The 20840-nt window shown below is 36.7% G+C and overlaps 2 protein-coding genes across 2 annotated transcripts in view; one reads left to right on the top strand and one right to left on the bottom strand.

The window, feature by feature from the left end:
• Positions 1-5545: 5545 nt before the first annotated feature.
• On the top strand, positions 5546-10219 carry LOC122320341. The gene is made up of 3 exons (XM_043208534.1): positions 5546-6724; positions 6886-7845; positions 10169-10219. Exons 1-3 carry the CDS (start codon positions 5546-5548, stop codon positions 10217-10219), a joined length of 2190 nt encoding a protein of 729 aa, XP_043064469.1.
• An 854-nt stretch (positions 10220-11073) lies between these two features.
• LOC108094405 (ubiquitin-conjugating enzyme E2 G1) overlaps positions 11074-20840 on the bottom strand; it is a 32812-nt gene continuing 23045 nt past the window's right edge. Inside the window, exon 3 of the mRNA XM_017194971.2 lies at positions 11074-11660. Within this exon, the coding sequence (XP_017050460.1) occupies positions 11303-11660 (358 nt within the window). The 3' untranslated portion in view covers positions 11074-11302. The remainder of the gene's footprint in view (positions 11661-20840) is intronic.

Below are 20840 nucleotides of genomic sequence, written 5' to 3'. Positions count from 1 at the left end.
AAAAAAATTTAAACCGGGCTATTGCAACTACAAAGAATACAAATAATTATGAGATCAAATCCAATTCTTGAATAATTTGCTTGGGCTTGGCTATGCACGGCAGCATACAACCGAATTCAACCAAACTTGTTACTCAATCCTTGAACAAAGCTCACAAAAATTTCAAACATTCTCTAAGGTACTTCAAATTCCATCAAACTTCTCAGAAATTTATCCAAAAAAATCAAACTCGAGCACTAAACTAACCGGCAGAGTATCCGATGAAGCAAATACGCAAGAGTCAACGGCAGCTGTGCACATAATTTTATTTAAAAAAACAAAAATCCGATAGATTCTCAAAATCTAAATACGAAAGCAAACGAGCTTCAATGTTTGAGCAAATTTTCAACCAGCTTAGCATACATATAGGCAAGCTTCATCAGCAATCGAAATTCGACTATCCGGCAGGGTATTCAAGTAAACTCGAAGGCAAGTTCAACAGAAGTACAAAAAAAATCATTACTGATTAGGCCTCCATTAGCAACCGAAGCTAATATGAAAAAAAATTTAACTGATTCACTTCTCGATCATTATATTCTTCCGGCAGGGTAAATAAAGTAAAACGCAAATACGCAAGTTCAACAGAAGTCTATAAATAACCGCAAACTCAAAATCAAATCAAATTCAAAGCAATAGATGTTTTTATGCTGACTCAAAACAAAAGAGTAGGTAACTATAAACTTTAGCCAATGAAAACAACTTTTTCTCGCGAATCGCTTATAGCTCCTGGGTGGTGGTGACCAAAATCAAAAAAAATATTCGACCTTGGCCTCACGTATGGGCGCCAAAAATTTATGTAGTAGCTGTGAGAAAGCACTTCCAGGGAGTGCTCAGTATGCAAAAATTTGGACAGGGCATACTGGAGTCAAATCAGCCTTCCAAAAGAAAACAGCTGATACCGAGGATCGAAAGAAGCAGGCGGAACTCTTCTGGTTGCCTATATTTAACTCAGTTCGGCGTGTGGGGGTGGGCTTGCTCATTCTTTTTCCTTCGCGACTGCTCACTTACAAAAATTTTAAAATAAGAGTTCCTAATTAAACGAGATAACTGGAGCTTAACTCCGAAACACAACAAAAGGCGAATTTGTCAATTGTGGGAGGATCAAAGATGTTAATAGATCCTATGCGCTCTCTACCCACCCAACCAATTGGATTTTCTGCGCGATTAAAAATTGTCGAAAATCCCCAAAAATATTCAATTCACATCATTTTAATTCACCAGGTCCTCAGGAAATCAAAACTAACTTTACCAATTCATTTCAACTTCATTACAAATTTTATTCATTTTAAATGTCTAATAACTATCATTCTAAACGTTAATGACTTTAATAAGCACTGTAAACAAGTTACTAATATAAAAGAAAATTAACAAAAATTAAATCCTAAAAATATAAGTAGATGCGATGTATACATTTTAAATATATGTGGGTATACGTAGTTTCATTTTTTCTTTCTTAATAATTTTAGCTAAGTGTAAGGCATTATTCAAAATATTTTCATTTTTTATTATCAAGGTGGGTAATTATTAAAAGTGGTGATATATATTGGTTTTAATACGTTGGTGGTTTTATGTTCATTTTAGGGGGTGTGTTTCTGTTTATTTTAATGTGTGCCTATATTTCTAAAATTTTTATTCGGTTTTTTTTTTTTTTTTTTTTTTTTTAAGTGTACACAAAATTCGAAATATTTAAAAGAAACAATTGTTTGTCAATTCCATGTAATGTTTTTTTCAGGTTAACATAAGGGTTAACATATTGCAAAACGTATAATTTGTATTGTTGCGCAGGTCAGTTTTCAAAAGCAGCAAAAGATAAGAGAGATGTATGTATGTAAACGCAGATCACACGCTTATAGCCAAAGCGTACGATAAGCGTGTAGCTATGTATGTTTCATGATAGGTCAAAAGAGAAGTAGAAAGAAACTTGTCCAAACTTACATTTGTTCTCCAGCGTTGAAAGGCCTTTCAGCGAGGGTTGATTATGTTGTTTGTGTATTTGTGTTGAGTGTTATTGTTAGTAGGAGAGTGGAAAAGTTATGTTTATGGTTTGAGCTGGGTTTTAATTATTGATTTTCATTTGATAATTTTTTTTCTATTTATTTTTATATTTTTATAGGTACACGAAAAAAAAATCTTTTAAATTTTAATTTTTCTAATTAATTATTGGCATGTAATAAACAATTCAAAATAAACAGATGGCACTGTACATACTGATCGGGTCTTTTATGATAATGAAACTTTTATATCACACACTTTCAGATCAATGGATTTTATTTTTTTAACAATTTATTTTTTAACTTATTAACGGTGTAGTCCCTTGATTTTCTTTTTCTTTTATAACTTTGTAATCTTTTTCGCTTTACGTGGGTACTTATAATTTTTTCTTTCTATCTGTTCTTGGGAGCATTCACTTTTTCACTTTTTGGTTGTTTTATATGTGCTTTTTTTGGGAACTCTCGCTGTGGGCTGTGGCCGACGAGGCGGTACTTCTTTTTATCCTCTAATTCCTCCTACCAAGGGGAAGAAGATGCGCGGGCCAATTTCTCTCAAAGAATTTTACACAACTTATCAGCCAAATTTCGTCGAAAAGAATGGTGTGTTGCTCACACAAACGTGGATAATATTGATCTCACCAATAGCCGAGTTGGAGCTGTACCATGCGCTCACTATCTCGGGGCTATATTGGTGAGGGTGAGATCTGTGAATATGGAACAAAAATGTAGAGAAAATCTCTATCAAGATTTTCGGCAACAAGTTTTCACCTACCTCGGGTGCCTCCTGCACCAAACCAGGGGTTTCTAAAATCTGCTCTTGACGTGGATGTCTTTGGATTTGTCCACTGGACAATTAGTGGGACACGTGGTTGGCGACGGGGAAAAATGCAATACCCGCATAAAAATACAACTCGTGGTATCAGCAATAGCAATCAAAAAGAGATCGAGCTTGCAGTGGCTTCTGCTTATATAGCCAAAATTGGTAGCATCGATAGAGAGAGCTTTCTATGATTTCCAGCTGCATTTGTTTTCTCAGAACAAGAGAACGAATAATTCCAATGTACCAAAGCCTCTTTTATCGCATGCGACCTTTTCGTCGACAGAGCTGCGATAAAAGTACCTTAACCTCTCATGCGATTTCAAATGGTGCTTTCAAGGCGACCATTACAGACGAATCGTGGGTTTATGGTTACGACGTGGAAACCAAAGCTCAATCATCTCAATGGAAGCTGCCGCACGAACCAAAACCGAAAAATGCGCCAAGTTCGGTCGAATGTGAAAGTTTTCTTCGATTGCAGGGGCGTGGTGCATCATGAGTTCTTGTCACAGGGAAGAACGGTCAATAAGGAATATTAGCTGCAAGTTATGCGCAATTTGCGCGAAACAATCCGCCAGAAACGCACGGATTTGTGGAAGAACAAAAATTGGCTTTTGCACCACGATAATGCCCCTGCTCACACATCGTTGCTTGTCCGCAGCCACCGTATTCTCCAGATCTGGCCCCCAGTAACTTTTTCTTGATTCCCAAACTGAAGAGGCCCATGAAAGGACGACATTATGCTACGCTTGATGACGGCATCGAAGGAGGAGCTGAACAAAATAAAAAAAAAAGTGCGTGCCTACAAAGTACACATGTCAGAAGTGAAACTTCTTTGGCGAAGTAATTTATCAGTCTTATCTATATTTATAGAAATCTAAAACTTTAGATTTCCGAGACTTAAAGAAAGGGAAAAAGGAAGATATCGACGCATTTCCGCGAATGTATCGTATGTTGAAAAATCAAATTTTACAGGAGAAGCTTTTTCTTTATTTTTGTATTTCGGTATTTTTGTGCGATTGTAGTATTTCCATGCAAATGAAAAAAAATTTGTATGGACATACGATAATTTCGCGCGCACATTGAAAAGCATTGTAGCATACGATAAAATTGAAACTTCATTTTTATCAGAACTATAGGGCTTTCAGTTATATTTCACAGGGTAGTGAGACATATGTAAGGTGCCTAACAATTTTGCATTAAAATCTAAATTTCGAAAAAAAAAGCGACATACGATACTTTTGCGGAAATGCGTCGATATGTTAGAAATTTAATTGTCATTAATATATTAAAAGTGTTGAAAATTAATATAAATTATAAATTTAGTTTTTATACCCTTGCAGAGCAAAGGTTATTAAACCTATTGTTCGGTCATGCCGCAGCCTAAATCAGTCACTAAATTCAAATCGTAACGTAATTCAAATTCTCGATGTTTGCCTTTTGTTTTGCTATTTGCCCTGCGCGGCAACACTGTTCTAATTGTCATTTCTAACTACTTTTGCACTCTTTCGCTTATCGCTTCCTGGCCTTAGTCCACGGCAAGCTTCATCCCAGTTCGAATCTGTACTCGCTTACACAAGGCACGATCGCTGATCGCCTGCCAAATCTCGGTTATATACTTTCGTCTAAAGCACAGACAAATCGGTCTGCCTGCTAATATACTTTTTTCGCTGCAAAAAGGCACAGACAAATCGGTCTACCCGCCCAACATACCTTATCGCTGTAAAAAGGCACAGACAATTCGGTCTGCCTGCCTAACTAAATCTACAACAAACAATAACTCTGTGAATTTAAGGCCTTGGTGCCAGTAATAAATAAGTGCATTATTTAAGCTAAAATTTGTGCGTTTTTTATTTACTTGGGCACAAGGTAACGGTTAGTAAAAAAGCTTACTGACCCAACATTTTGGTGACCCCGACGTGATAGTGATACTGAAACAATAAAAATTCGAAAAATCGAACAAATAATTTATTATTTTCGTTCGTTAAAAGTTGGTGATCGTGCATATACATACATAGCAGCAGAACATACGCGCAAAATAAGCTTCGCTAAACCCTCGCACACACCCGCCCCCGCGCATTGTAAAGTGCATTTTCGTTTTCTTTTGTGCCGTCGTTCCCGCTTTAAACGTTTTACAGCGGCGACAAACGTTTTGTTCGCGGGTTCAGTGCTTATATATATATCTATATATATATATATATTCAAATAGACGCACAATTTTGGCGCTTATCAGTGCACAGTGGGACTAGATCAGTTCGCAAGTGACTAATTTTGAAAGTTCCAAAGCCAATTAAACAACATGTCAACTGACACATCGCTTGCTGCTCCAGTTGCGGAAGCAAAAATTTATAAATTGAAGGCTGGCTCCATGCTTTCGAAAGCTAAAGCCTTCGAAAAGGGCCTGACTGCCGACAAGCTCCAGGAAATGTGCGAGGAGGAATTGGAGCTTCGACGAGATCAAGACTGCCTTTTCCCAGATCCATGACAGACTTGAGCGGCTGGACTTTAGTGAAATTGGTAGTATGGTGCGCGATGACTTCGAGGAGCTTTTTTTATCTCAACAAAAACAAAATTGAATGTTGAATTGCGTAAGCGAAAAGGGACCAAGCGTCATAGCCCTTTGCACCCTGGCTCTCAGCCTTCGTCCGAGGTTCAGCGAGCTCCCGTGGCGGAACTAACCCTTTTATCCGTTCGAACGATGCATCAATTGGCGAGTGATGAGAAGAGAGTGCAATCAACACAGGAGGTCCTCGAAATCAACGACGTTCGTGATCAAATTCCTGACTTGGAAAAGGAAACATTCCTGAAGAGTGACGATAGCAGCGACAAGACGCTCGGTCTTGCCTGGGACCCTGTAGCGGATGTTTCTCGTTTTTCTTTTTCTCCCATACAGGTCTCTCCAAAGCCTTGTAAACGACTGGTGCTGTCCACAATTGCTCGGATTTACGATCCTCTTGGTCTCATTGGTCCTGTAGTTGCCAAGGCCAAAATCTTCCTGCAACAAGTCTGGAGAGAAAAGTTGGAGTGGGATGAGAGCTTTCCACAGGCACTCAACACATCGTGGCTGAAGTTGTCATCCGACATGGGTCGTACCCATCAAATGGAGATTCTTCGACGTGCGTTGGATCCAGATGCTGATGGCGAGGTGCATCTACTTTTTTCAAAGTCTCGTGTGGCACCTTGGAAGACTCTTACGGTTTCCAAATTGGAGTTCTGCACTGCCTTGACACTAACGCAACTGATGCGGGACGTACGCAACATGAAGCTCTTTGATTCTGCTGGAGCTTTATCATCGATAAGCTATGAACATTCACGCTTTCAAGTATTTGTTACTAATCAAATATCTTTAATTCAGAAGCTATCCAGTGGCATGAGTTGGCACTTGGTTTTGACTGACTGCAATCCAGCCGACATTTTGACAAGAGGAGCTTCCCAGAGTGAGCTTCTGGATTCTGCCCTTTGGTTCAGAGGTCCAGCGATCCTTCTCAAGAATCAGCACGATTGGCCCGAATCTTGTTTGCCTGTGAAGACTCCTCCCGAGTTCAGAAAGCGCATTTTGGTTGGCGTCTCTACCAAAGTGGATCTACCCTTAAAACGCAATCTCGTGAACTCCTGTCAAAAGACTACCCACACTTTCGGATTCGAATACAAATTTGCACACCTTAAAAGAGGTCCTGGTCTTGCTATCCAAATGAGCAACCTGGCTGATGACTACTGGAGATTGCATTCTAAGCAGCAAATTTCATCATCCAGCCCGTTGTCCTCTCTATTGCCATTCATCGATAGCTTCGGTCTGATGCGAGTTGGTGGCCGTCTACAGAATTCGACCTTGGATTACAATGCGCAGCATCCTGTCATACTGCCACGCCAGCATCCAGTTACACGTGCCATTATACTGGACTTGCATCGGAGGAACTTGCATTCTGGTCCACGAGCTCTGCTTGCTCACATGCGCCTTCAGTTTTGGCCGATAGGTGGCCGGAAAACAGTGTCAGCTGCAGCGTCCAAATGCGTCATTTGCTTTCGTGCAAACCATAGCTTTCTCAACACATAATCGCTGACTTGCCCAAGGATCGTGTAAACGCCACGTCTGCGTCCATGGTTACTGGTCTGGACACCTGCGGTCCATTTTACTACAAAACCGGAGTTCGAAGCAAGGTGCCTGGGAAAACGTACGTCTGCGTTTTCATCTGTTTCGCGACGAAAGCGATGCATCTGGAGCTTGTCCAGGATCTTTCGACACAAGCATTTTTGGGAGCACTGAAGCGGTTTATTCTCACCAGAGGCAAACCTGTCCGAATATGGTCGAATAATGCCACGAACTTCGTTGGAGCCAAGAACGAGCTAGCTGAGCTGAAGAATCTGTTCATATCGAGCCCCCACATTCGAGCGATTGAAGATTTCTGCCTGGAAGATTCGATTGAGTGGCCTTTTATTCCCCCTCGTTCACCTCACTTTGGAGGTCTCTGGGAGACGGCCAAATCTCATTTCTACCGTTCTGTTGGCCCATCATTATTATCGTTCGATGAATTGCGCACTCTCGTTTGCCACATTGCGGCGATTGTAAACTCACGGCCTTTACTCCCTCTTTCAGAGAATCCGGCAGATCTTGAGGCGCTAACTCCTGCACACTTTCTTGACACAGTTCCACTGGTGTTGTACTCTGAGCCTGACGTCACAAAGCTGAACTTCAACCGTTTGGACCGCTGGCAGAGAATTTCCTACTTCCAACAAATCTTCTGGTCACGGTGTCGTGAAGAGTACTTGACCCTGTTACAGCAACGGTCAAAGCGGCGCACTCCCAAACCTGTGCTACAAATCAACGAGGTCGTCTTCACTCTGCCTCCATTTAAATGGCCACTAGCCAGGATCATGGAATTGGTGCCTGGATCTGATGGAGTTGCTCGTGTGGCTCGAATCTCTCGAAGGGCTGTCCGCAAGCTGTGCGTGCTGCCGAAGCTGAATCTGGTTGAAAGCCCTGGTCCTCCAACGGGGGGAGTATGTTCAGTCATGCCGCAGCCTAAATCAGTCACTAAATTCAAATCGTAACGTAATTCAAATTCTCGATGTTTGCCTTTTGTTTTGCTATTTGCCCTGCGCGGCAACACTGTTCTAATTGTCATTTCTAACTACTTTTGCACTCTTTCGCTTATCGCTTCCTGGCCTTAGTCCACGGCAAGCTTCATCCCAGTTCGAATCTGTACTCGCTTACACAAGGCACGATCGCTGATCGCCTGCCAAATCTCGGTTATATACTTTCGTCTAAAGCACAGACAAATCGGTCTGCCTGCTAATATACTTTTTCGCTGCAAAAAGGCACAGACAAATCGGTCTACCCGCCCAACATACCTTATCGCTGTAAAAAGGCACAGACAATTCGGTCTGCCTGCCTAACTAAATCTACAACAAACAATAACTCTGTGAATTTAAGGCCTTGGTGCCAGTAATAAATAAGTGCATTATTTAAGCTAAAATTTGTGCGTTTTTTATTTACTTGGGCACAAGGTAACGGTTAGTAAAAAAGCTCACTGACCCAACACCTATTAAGGAGACACCTCAGACCCCATAAAGTTCATATATATATTCTCTTGATCAGCATCACGATCAGAATCGAAATACGTCTGTCCATCTGTCCTCCTGTCTGTTTCTCTTCAAACTAGTCTCTTAGTTTTAAAGCTGAAACTTTCCCACAAGTTGTGTAGTTATTGCATGCAGTACATAATTCGGAACGGGCCGGATCGGCCGACTATATCAGATAGCTCCCATACGAGAGAATGAAATAAAAAATTCTCACGCCGTTGTTTTTGATCAGTTCGACGTTATTTCTTCCAGATGGCGTTTTCTAACTACTATTGAATTTCGGATTAAATTTGAACCAAATCGGGTAACTCTATCATATAGCTGCATTGGACAAAAATTATAATATCGTTGTGTTTAATCCACATTTTAAAATGTGATGTTTTTTAATAACCCTTAAATCGAGAAAAATTCACCAACGTTATCATATACATACATACATAATGGGGGGACGGTGGCCCAGCAGGTAGAGCGCTGGCCTCCGGTCCGGAAGGCCCGGGTTCGAGTCGAGTCCCAGGCTCCCCGAGAAAAAGAAACGGTCTCTTTTTCCAAATCTCCACCACTTCTATGCTCTATCGCTCACTTAACATTAGTAACAAATTTTGGCTCCCCGGACCCGCACTCCCCCGTCCACGTTACTATGGACCCAACAATAGAACTTTCGTCACTCCTAGATGGCGCCAGATGGCAACCCCACCGCTAGGATAAGTCGCTACTGGCTAATCACCGGTACGATCGAAAATCAATGATAATTGAATCCTCTACAAGAAATTGTAGAGGCTCTAAGCTCCCGGGTGGAGTAAAAAGAATGTAAATCATATACCTGTCATAGGAAAGATCGAAAAATCTATATAGAAATAACGGAAATAAAATGATAACATAGTTGTTTTTCATTAAACAAGCATGATTTTTGGAATTTGTCTATTTTTTCTATTGAATGTCGAATTAAATTTCATTAAAATCGGACGATTTCTACAGGTATTATTTTTTAAAAATAATATAGTAAAATCCCAGATGTTGAATATAAAATTAAAATTCCTCGTGATTTTTTTGTAAATTGTAAAAATACCTGACCTCAATTTAAATTTATACAAAATCATTATAAATTAATGATAACTATAGAAATTCCAGGTTTTAAATTAAAATTTTGTCAAGAGAATTTATGAAATATTGTTACATATTTATATTTTACGCAAAACGACTTATTGCAATCTGAAATGACGAATTGTAAATAAAAATGTCACGTGTTTTTTGTCAATATTAGAAATTATTAATTAAATTTTGTTTCTGAATTTAAAATTTAGAAAAGCAAATTTATCAAATATGTACATATTTGTATTTTATGGAAAATGATTTATTGAATTATTAAATGACGAGTGGTAAGTTGAAATGCATCATGTTATTTGTAAATACTAAAACTACCTAACCTTCAAACCAATTAGCCTTAACATTGTAAATAAATAAAACATTTTAATTATAGAACATACAAAAATTTATTAAAAATCAGTTAATGCATACTTAAGCTGTAATAAGCTAATACACCAATTAAACTGTTAATATCTGTATGCAACCTGTTCAATTAGAATTTCTTTTGACACTCACACCTCTCACCCTTTTTTCTTCTGCTGTAAATGAATTCGTTTTGGCACAGAAATGATTTCGGCTTAAAAATCGTCTTCTCGCTCAAGTAAGCATCCATTCGGAGTTGCTTGTTCTCACACACGCAACCGGATTCTATTTTTAGATTTTTACGCTCTCAACTTTGCGCGAGGGCGCTGAGAGCGAGAGAGGATAGAGAGATCGTTCGTCAGCGGTTGGAGAGGGATGGGGATCCTCGCTTTTTCGTGAAGGTCATGAATCGGTTTTACTCCGTCCCCGAAAATCCATAACGCTCCTAAAGAAGTTTCACTTCAAAAAAAATGATTTCTTAAAGTGCTTCGAAGATTGGAAAAACCGTTGGCACAAGTGCATAATATCTCATGGGGATTACTTTGAAGGGGACAAAATAGATATTCATGAATCAATAAATAATTTTTGAAAAAAACGCAAAATTCGCGACACTTTTTGAACACACCTCGTATGTATTTATCAGTGATCGGCACCCTTGCCCTTGTATGCGTAGCAGCGACAAGAACGCTCTTACACTGTCACTACTCTCTGTTAGTTTTAGCTGTCGCCTTAACTACGCTGCTGCGAGAGAGAGTGGAATGCCGACGTCACACTGCGTGTTGTTGTTTTTTCGAGTAAAACTGAATGCGTAAATTCGGAAAATGCAAAATGTGCAATAATGAGCTCATTTAGTTTTCAGTATTTTGAAAAACATATGTTTTTGAATTAAATTTATTAAATTTTCCGTTTTATTTTAAAAATTAATTTGATTTATTTTAAAAACCTATAACGAACATAGCAACCATAAAATAAACAAAAAAAATTTTTTTTTGCTCCTTTTGCTTAGTGCGTCCTCCGGGTCGGTCCCTTGAAAGTCGCTATAACCGGATTCTACTGTACTTGTAAAAGTACAGTTTCAGTCATATAGAAATGCATAGATAATCAGACTTTATTACTGGCATGCTGATGTTGAAGAATTTATGTAAGTTGGTCAGCACACAAGCACAGTGACATAAGCAAGGACATAGTAAACACTATATGTATAATAATTTCGTATGCATTTATATATTGTTTTTCCGCATTATGATTATCATTGGTACAAATTGTACAAAATCAATCTACAAAATAATCATAACTGCAAATTTTGCGTTAAAATTAATATAATAACTATTACGGTCCCAACGAAACACTTTAATTTCTACACAATTCAGTTAATCCTTTTAATGTATAAAATCTTTTATATAAATATACAAAGTTAGGGCGATCTGCTTCACGAGCACTCTTCTTGACTTTTCCGGACGCAACGTGCAACTTTACGTTTAAAGTCAGTATACGATTCTCTCCATTCTTTAGCTGCATCTACATTTGCCGGAGACTCATCATTGGGATCAGCCAGCATTGATATTACAGATATCAAGATAGTCTCCACTGTGTGTACGGGTAACCAGCGCTCCGATGCCTTCTCATACCCCCATTTATCGTCTCCAGGCTCATGTAGGATAGAAATACAAACATCTCCGTTTTTTTCAATATTTGGATGCCAAATTTCTGTGACAAACTTCATTCGGGGAGGACGCAATGGATATTCTTTGGGAAAATAAAGATGTGCCTTGAAGAATCCTCCTTCGCTGCGGATAAAAGTTTTGAATTTCGATTATTAAAAAATATATAATTTAGCAAAATTATGTCTAACAAATAACTTTATTAACATAACCAAACCACCTTGACCATTTTTGATTACAATTGTTTTAGACTTGCCAAACATAGAATATGTATATGTATTGCTTATTTTGGATGGCATGGGGGTAGGATAGATTAGATGATGATTACGTCATCGGAAGAAAAATTATTTTTTTACACGAATGGCATATTAATCTAATATTTGAAGAAATTAAACATTAAAAGAGTATACATAAGTCGGGGCGCCCCTCGACCGTGAGCTGCAGTGTTGTCAAAATTTTCTCAGTGTATAGTTTCGTTTGTATACTATAGCGAGTTGACGTATGTAAGCTGATTTTGGATGAAGGAGGCCAATTTAGCTCTAAGTTTAAGTGCTTGACCCAAAGACTTCCTGCAAATACCCTACGATTACTATTGTCCGACGGCTATCAAGTCGAACTTGCAAAACGTGTGTTCTTTATCATGCTTCCGTCAAGTCACTTAATCTTCACATTGAGAAGATTCATAAAAAACAAGAAAAGAAGCCAGCTTCGGCAAGCCGAAGCTTATATACCCTTGCAATCATCAAATATTTGGAACAGAATACACAAGGGCTAAACAACATCGAAGCTACGACGACTTTTCTATTAATTTTCCATATTTTTGACTATTGTTCATATGGCAGCTATATGATATAGCCGTCTGATTTTGATAAAATTTAAGTTGTTATTCATGAGTCGTTAGAACTCTCTATATTCCAAAATGAAGAGAAATAACGATGTTATCATTTTATTTCCGTTATTTCCAATATAGATTTTTCGATCTTTCCTATGGCAGCTATAAGATATAGTTGTCTGATTTTTATGAAACTTTTTTCTCAATATAAGGGTTGTTAAAAAACTGGATATTCAAAAAATCAGGCTCGTGGGATAAAAATCAACGATGTTATCAATTTATTTCCATTATTTCCATTCATGATCTCAGAGGTAGTAATTTGTCTATAATTCCTAAACCAGTGTACCGATTTCCATAATTTTTTTTCTTTAATTCTTCAATCATTTTATAATAAAATGCTGAAGAAGGTTTTTCAAAAACATATTATTTATTCCTTATTTAATTTATTCTTCTGAAAGGTTAACGAAATTCATAATTTTTTTCGGTCATCTGAATAGGTTCAACCTAAAACAATTAAAATTATTTAAGCGAGCTATACAAATTGTGCAGTATTTGCAGTGAAATTGTTGTCCAGGCTATTTTAATTGCCTTAAGGGGTTATATCCAGTTGCGATTTTGAAAAAATCGAAATTTTTATTTTTGCCTATTTTGAATGTATATATATCTAAGAAGATTTTCTGAAAATTTCAAAGTATTCTGGTAAATAGTATTGGAGTAATCAGTGTATTTGTAAAGACGTCTCCCATGTAGTTCAACTAGTAGCCAAAACTTTAAATGCGTTTTTCTCGAAACGATGTCTTCAAAGTCGGTGAGGAAAATTTCTCAGAGACGGCTTGACCGATTGACTTGAAACTTTCACATTCTCTTCTTAGATATTTTTTTCAGGTAATGAGACTTGGAATTTTGGCTCCGACAAAAATTTTTGTGCCAAAAACAAAGTTTTATGTTTGGGAAGCCGCCATTTTGTCAAAAATCAAAATTTTGAAAATCCCAAGTCTCATTACCAGCATTTGTCTATTCTTTACGTAATCCTTCTGGTTTTTTTTATTTCTGATCATTTGGACCGGAGATATTTTCCTCAACGCAAAACCCTTTTTTGAAGTGGACCCTCGGGAGATCCTCTACAGGACCGACGGAGTCCAAAAATTTTTTTCTTTAAAAATGTATTCTAAAACTAGAAAAAATTACCTATCTTTTCATATATAACACGTATACATACAATAAATAGCCTCTCCAAAAATAATTTTCAAAAAAGCTCATTTTTTTGGCCTCGCAACTGGATATAACCCCTTAACTAAAGTTGTTTTGCAATAAAATTACCTGCCTCCTTCATATATCTTGCGCGATAGCAACCCCCATACGTTTTCGATTATATTAAGGTCAGGTGAATATGGGGGCCATTCAAGTAAGTCCACATTTTGAGCCTTAATCCACTCTTTTACCACCCTAGCTGTATGATGGGAGCGTTTTCTTGCTGGTAAGACCATTTGATAAAGTGAAAAGTATTTGAATAATCAGGAAACGCAGCCTTTATGATAGATATGTAGGTTTCCGCGCTTGTTTTACAAGTAACAAATTAAAGGTCGCAAGTGCCAAAGACTGATACCGACCCCCACACCATTACCCCACCCTCACAGCTATGTTATGTCGACGGCTAAGGAAATGCTCTTCCTTTCGAAGATCGTGATAATAATAGTTGTAGCTATTGATTTACGCTTCTAAATTAAATTGATTTTGGTGTGGGGGTCGGTATCAGTCTTTGGCACTTGCGACCTTTAATTTGTTACTTGCAAAACGAGCGCGAAAACCTACATATCTATCATAAAGGCTGCGTTTCCTGATTATTCAAATACTTTTCACTTTATCAAATGGTCTTACCAGCAAGATAACGCTCCCATCATACAGCTAGGGTGGTAAAAGAGTGGATTAAGGCTCAAAATGTGGATTTACTTGAATGGCCCCCATATTCACCTGACCTTAATATAATCGAAAACGTATGGGGTTGCTATCGCGCAAGATATATGAAGGAGGCAGGTAATTTTATTGCAAAACAACTTTAGTTAAGGCAATTAAAATAGCCTGGACAACAATTTCACTGCAAATACTGCACAATTTGTATAGCTCGCTTCTCGGTCGTGTATAAGATGTTATATCGGACAACGGAGGGTTCACTTTTTATTAAAATTAGTAAAATGTACTTTAAAAATGTTCATAAGTATCAGCTAAGTTCAAAAAATATGAAAATTATCCTTAGTTACTTAAATAATTTTAATTGTTTTAGGTTGAACCTATTCAGATGACCGAAAAAAAATTACGAATTTCGTTAACCTTTCAGGAGAATAAATTAAATAAGGAATAAATAATATGTTTGTGAAAAACTTTCTTCAGCATTTTATTATAAAATGATTGAAGAATTAAAGAAAAAAAAAATTATGGAAATCGGTACACTGGTTTAGGAATTATAGACAAGTTACTACCTCTGAGATCATGAACCTATTCAGTTGAGCGGCAGTGTATATTTTTCGATCTCTCCTATGGCAGCTATATGATAGAGTTATACGATTTAGATCAAATTTGATCCGAAATTTAATAACAGTTTGAGAACGCTATCTTGAAGAAATCAAGTGGATCTGATAAAAAACAACAGAGTGAGCATTTTTTATTTCATTCTCTTGTATTGGAGCTATCCGATATAGTCGGCCGATCCGGCCCGTTCCGACTTATATACTGCGTGCAACAACTACACAACTTTTGGGAAAGTTTCAGCACGATAGCTTTAAAACTGATAGACTAGTTTGCGCGGAAACGGACAGACGTACAGACGAATTCCGACTCTGCTCGTGATGCTGATCAAGAATATACATATGTACAGTCGAGTCCCGATAATTCGAAATAGCAAGGGTACCACTTTTTTCTACGAATTAGACGGGAATTCGATTTATCGAGATTTTTTTCAAGGGAACAGAATTTTTTACGAATTATCGCGATTTTCGATTTAGCGGGGTACGAAATATCGGGATTCGACTGTATATACTTTATGGGGTCTGAGGTGTCTCCTTCACTGCGTTGCAAGCTTCTGACTGAAATTAAAATACCCTTTTGCTCTGCAAGGGTATAAAAATATCTCCAGAAATTGAAAATAATGTTGTGTGTCTCACTGAGAAGGGCTGTTCTTCAGTAAATATATCCGAAAGGCTCGGTATAAGCCAGTCTGCGGTGACTGCAGCTCAAAAAAGGCGAATTGTAAAATGTGAATGCGAAAAAAATTATTGACAGACTCAGATGATCGACTTATGACGTCCAAAATGCGAAAAGATAAGCTGCTAACACCAAAGGGTGCTTCTATGGCCATCAATAAAAATGTAAGCCAGTGGACGGTCAGGAGAGCACTGCTTAAGGGGTTATATACCTTTTGAGCGAAAATTGAGGGAACTTTGGATTTTTTTTCAGGTGTGTAGCAATTATTTTATGACACTGAAGTTATTATTTATTGATAGTACATGTTTTTATCGAAACAAAAAGCGTTTGCTCTTGAAAAAATATAAATAATTTACGAAGTTATGGAACCCTTTCTTTTTATAGCGGCTTGCGGTGACCAAGATGGAAGTCCAGCAGGTCAACAGAAATCAAAAAACCAAAAAATTTGTATTAGTATAGTATTATTTCCAGTTCGTGAACGATTATTTTCAAGAATATTTGGTTTTTTCTGCATACAGTAACAATTTTTCCAAAAAGTTGATTTTTCGAGTTCTAAAAATTTTATTAAAAAATTCTGATCTGCAAAATCGATATTGGCGCATAAAAACTGAATCGTTCACGAACTCAGCACAATCATTACGAATAATTTAAAAAAAATTGAAGATCGATCAAATAGTTCGTGTGCAATCGCGGTCACAGCAAAGGCACTTTTGGAAAAACACGACTTTGAGATAATCGCATTCAAAGTTTTACGTTGAGCATAGGCAACTATTGAAGTCGAGCAGACAAACTTACAAGTCATCGTCGAACTATTATTCGGATCTCTTTAAAAATTTGGAAAAATGTGCTCTAGGGGATATACTTTAGGATTCAGCAAAAAAATTGTTAACTTCTTTGAAAAAGAAGGTAAATAACCCCTTAACATTGGTTATTTGTCAAGCGTTAAAAAAAGCAAACCTGCATTATCTGACAAAGGGGAGAAATACAATTAGAAATTTTTTTTTCCAAAAATTTTTTTTGCTTTATTTACTCTAAATATGCTTGGGAAAAAGCCTTTAAGGGGCACAACTAGTGTGACATTTCAAAAAAATCTTTTTTTTTTTCTTTCATATTTCGGTAGATTACACCTTTAAAAATAACATATTAAAATTTCAAATTGATATCTTAAATAGTTTTTGAGTTATAGCAATTATAAGAGCAGCCGCTCGCATAGCAGTGAATACGATCATTTTATCTTTAAACGCGTTTTTCTCGAAACTGCATTTTCCGAATTTGCTGCAGTGATAACTCAAAAACTAATGATCCGATCACTATCAAATTTTTTTAGATGTTCTATATATAGTCCTCCCTACAATGACCTATCGGTTTCTTGATCTGATCAAAAATCGAATTTTGGCAGGCCAAAAACAACCCAAATTTTGGGTAAAATTCGATGTTTTTTTTTTAAAACGCCGCCATTTTGTCAATTTTTGATATTTTTTATTTATCGTAGGTCATTGTATGGACAATATCATCTAGTTTAACGAGAATTTTTCATTTTTTGATTTCATCCACGGAGAAGGCCGGAATCACTGCAGCAGTTGGGGCACTTTTTTTTTTTAGCGCCGTTGGAGATCGGCTCTAGCTTAAAAAATATTTAATTTTTTTCTTTAAAAATTTAACTGTATATTCTTCAAACATGTATAAATATATTCTGAAAATTTGAAAAGAATTGATCAAGTAGTTTTTTTTATAAAAATTCCCAAAAATCACCATTTTTTTAGGCCGTCACACTAGTTGTGCCCCTTAAACGCATAAAGCCGTCCGGTACTTATTTTCAAAGTACAGTCGAGTCCCGATAATTCGAAATGGCAAGGGGATCACTTTTTTTACGAATTAGACGGGAATTCGATTTATCGAGATTTCTATTTAACGGGGCTCAAAAATGAAAAATTCGAATAAACGGGGTTTTTACATTTCTCATCATGTTTACATATGTATTTAGCTTTATTAAAATTAAACAAACATAAGTATGTACATTCATTTGTACGTTTTCATATTAAAGGAAAATTAAACAATAACATAATATTATAATAACAAAAAATTAAACAATTCAGCAGAATTATATTATAAAAAACAGAAATTCAATCTTTAAAATAATTGGTAATTTTTGATTGCTTGGTGTTTTTTTCTTTTATTTTTTCCATTGCGTTTTCTAAACCTTTTTCCATTATCAATCGCTAAAATAATGTTTTGTTTTTGCGCGATTGATAACGTCTTATGCGTACGTTTTTGTGACATTTTCACAGAACGTTGTTACTCTCCGAAAAAAATCAGCAAACTAAACAAAAACAGCGAGAGAAACACAAAATTCATAATGCATAGGCGACAGAAAGGCGGAATAGCTGTCTGCAAAATCTAACGGTGCTCTAACTGAAAAAATTTCGCATCGCATTACGATTTATAAGAGGTTACGAAACAAAATTACGATTTATAAGAGGTTCAATATTCTTTGCTTTGCGCAAAATACTACGAATTAACGAGGGGACCAAAATGTATGGAATTTTTACGAATTAACGAGTTTTTTTCAGGGGGACAGAATTTTTTACGAATTATCGCGATTTTCGATTTAGCGGGGTACGAATTATCGGGATTCGACTGTAATACGTAATTTGGCTGAAATGGCACAACGTAAACTTTAAACGCTTCTACTGAAAAGTCGTGTTTTCAAAGTCGCCGTGCAATGTACAGGTCAGAGATTTTATTTAAATCGAATGTGGTTTTTTGCATTATGTTTGAAATGAAATTCACCACAACATGAATATAACGGTTTTTCATATTTTTTTTGTTATAACAGGTTTTTTTTACGAACAAAGTCGAAAAAAGTGTTTTTTTTAAACATTTTTTTTTTTAACCTCAAATTTTTTTAATGTAAAAATTTTTTTTTTTCAAATACGAAATAATTCAAGTTGTGCGCTATATCTTTAAGTTTATTGTCCAATTGCTGTTTTTTTTGTTTAAGGCAGTGGTCTGCTTTACAGACTTCAAAAAATCGATTTTTTTTTTTGTCTTAAATCTATTCCAAAACTATCCAGAATATGTGCTCAAAATTTTAGAGGCCAATTCGACATATTTTCGAAGCTAGATCAGTTTTAGTGGCCGAGCGTAGAGCAGGTTCGTATGCTTGGGCAGACTTTACAGCCCGTTTTCTCGAGTTTTTATTTTCACAAGCTTTGGAAAATGGTGCCGGCCCTAGTAAAAACAAGAAAGGAAGCTAGCTTCGGCAAGCCGAAGCTTATATACCCTTGCAGTCATCAAATATGTCGAACAAAACTCATAAAGGCTAGACAACATCGAAGCTAAGGCGATTTTTCTATTCATTTTCCATATTTTTGACTATAGATCATATGGGAGCTATACGATATAGTTGTCCGATTTTGATCAAATTTAATTCGTAATTCAAGAGTCGTAAGAAAACTCTATATTCCAAAAATCATACTTGTCTGATGAAAAACAAGGATGTTATAATTTTATTTCCATTATTTCTATATAGATTTTTCGATCTTTCCTATGGCAGCTATAAGATATAGATGACCGATTTTTATGAAACTTTTTTCTCAATATAAACGTTGTTAAAAAACTTTATATTCAAAAAATCATGCTCGTGGGATAAAAAACAACGATGTTATCAATTTATTTCCATTAATTCTATATATATTTTTTGATCTCTCCTATGGCAGCTATATGATAGAGTTATCCGATTTTGATCAAATTTAATCCGAAATTCAATGACAGTTAGAAAACGCCATCTTGAAGAATTCAAGTCGATCTGATCAAAAACAACGGAGTAAGAATTTTTTATTTCATTCTCTCGTATGGGATCTATCCGATATAGTCGGCCGATCCGGCCCGTTCCGACTTATATACTGCGTGCAATAACTACACACATTTTGGGAAAGTTTCAGCGAGATAGCTTTAAAACTGAGAGACTAGTTTAGGCAGAAACGGACAGACGGACAGACGTACAGACGTATTCCGATTCTACTCGTGATGCTGATCAAGAATATGTATACTTTATGGGGTCTGAGGTGTCTCCTTCACTGCGTTGCAAACTTCTGGCCAAAATTATAATACCCTTTGCTCTGCAAGGGTATAAAAATATATGTCCGATCGAAAAAAACCAAAGTGATCTAGCTTCAGTATTGAATTACCTTCCATTTGAACTAAAAAAAATGGATAAAAGTACTAATTAAATTACTTGATTTGCAACTTAAAGTGAACTTTTTTTTCCAAAAAAGTGAATTTTTTTGGAAATTTGGAAATTTGTAATTTCTTCGGAATTTTTTTAGTTCATATAGAAAAGGAACTTATAAAAAGTAAAAAAAATTTGGTTCCACTGATTCAGATGCATCGCGCGAACTCCATCACCGGCACCGGTTAACAAGTGCACACTCCAGGCGCCCCAGAAAAATCGTTACAACTTCCGCTAATTTCAATTATTTGCAATAATAAAAATTGTTTTTTAAAGTTTAAATATAATATTATATCGTCTCAAAATTTCGTTTACCGCAATCATTTCCTTCCCTTTCAAAAAAATTGTTGAAAAAACGCTATTTTTTCGGCTCCTAAAGCAGACCACTGCCTTAAGACGAGATCCTGGATCTCGCTGCACAGCGCAAAGTTCATCCCTCAAAAAACTACTCCACATTATTGATCATAAATGGGCTTAAATACAATATTTTCAACAAACTTGACTGATTTTGATTGCTCAATAATTTCTTAATAACATGCAAAAAGAATCGCTAAGATTCATTTAAATCCCTACTTGCAATCCACTCTCAAAAATAGGTCTCATTTTAGGCCTTCTAATTGTATTTCCCCCCTCAAAGCACGTTTGAAATTTGACCACAAAAACTGGAATACTGATTTTAACCATTTTAAATCAGAACGGCTTCAAAGGCACCATGTAAAGCAAACTGTAAAACATGGCGGCAGAAACATAATGGTTTGGGGATTCTTCACCTGGTGGCATGTTGGCCTTTTCTTTCGATAGAAGGTATCATGCCAAAAGGGGACTACCTACTAATTTTAAAAACCTATCTTCCCAATTTTATGGAAGAAGACGACATTGTTTTTCAACAAGATGGTGATCCAAAGCACACAGCGAAAATTGTTAGGGAATGGATTGGCAAACAACATTTTCAGCTGATGGTGTTGCCAGCGCAAAGTCCCGTCCTCAATCCGATTGAAAATCTTTGGTCAATCGTTAAAAGACGGCTCGGGCAGTACAAAGCAGC

This window comes from Drosophila ficusphila, unplaced genomic scaffold (assembly GCF_018152265.1).
Source record: "Drosophila ficusphila isolate 14025-0441.05 unplaced genomic scaffold, ASM1815226v1 contig_470, whole genome shotgun sequence".
Taxonomy (NCBI): domain Eukaryota; kingdom Metazoa; phylum Arthropoda; class Insecta; order Diptera; family Drosophilidae; genus Drosophila; species Drosophila ficusphila.
This window is presented reverse-complemented; position numbering and strand designations above follow the sequence as displayed.

Coding starts and splice junctions, on each gene's coding strand:
- LOC122320341 (XM_043208534.1), top strand. CDS start 5,546: ATGCATCAATTGGCGAGTGATGAGAAGAGAGTGCAATCAACACAGGAG. Junction 6,725..6,885: donor TACTGCCACGCCAGCATCCA/GTTACACGTGCC, acceptor TGCAAACCATAG/CTTTCTCAACACATAATCGC. Junction 7,846..10,168: donor CTGGTCCTCCAACGGGGGGA/GTATGTTCAGTC, acceptor TTCTATTTTTAG/ATTTTTACGCTCTCAACTTT.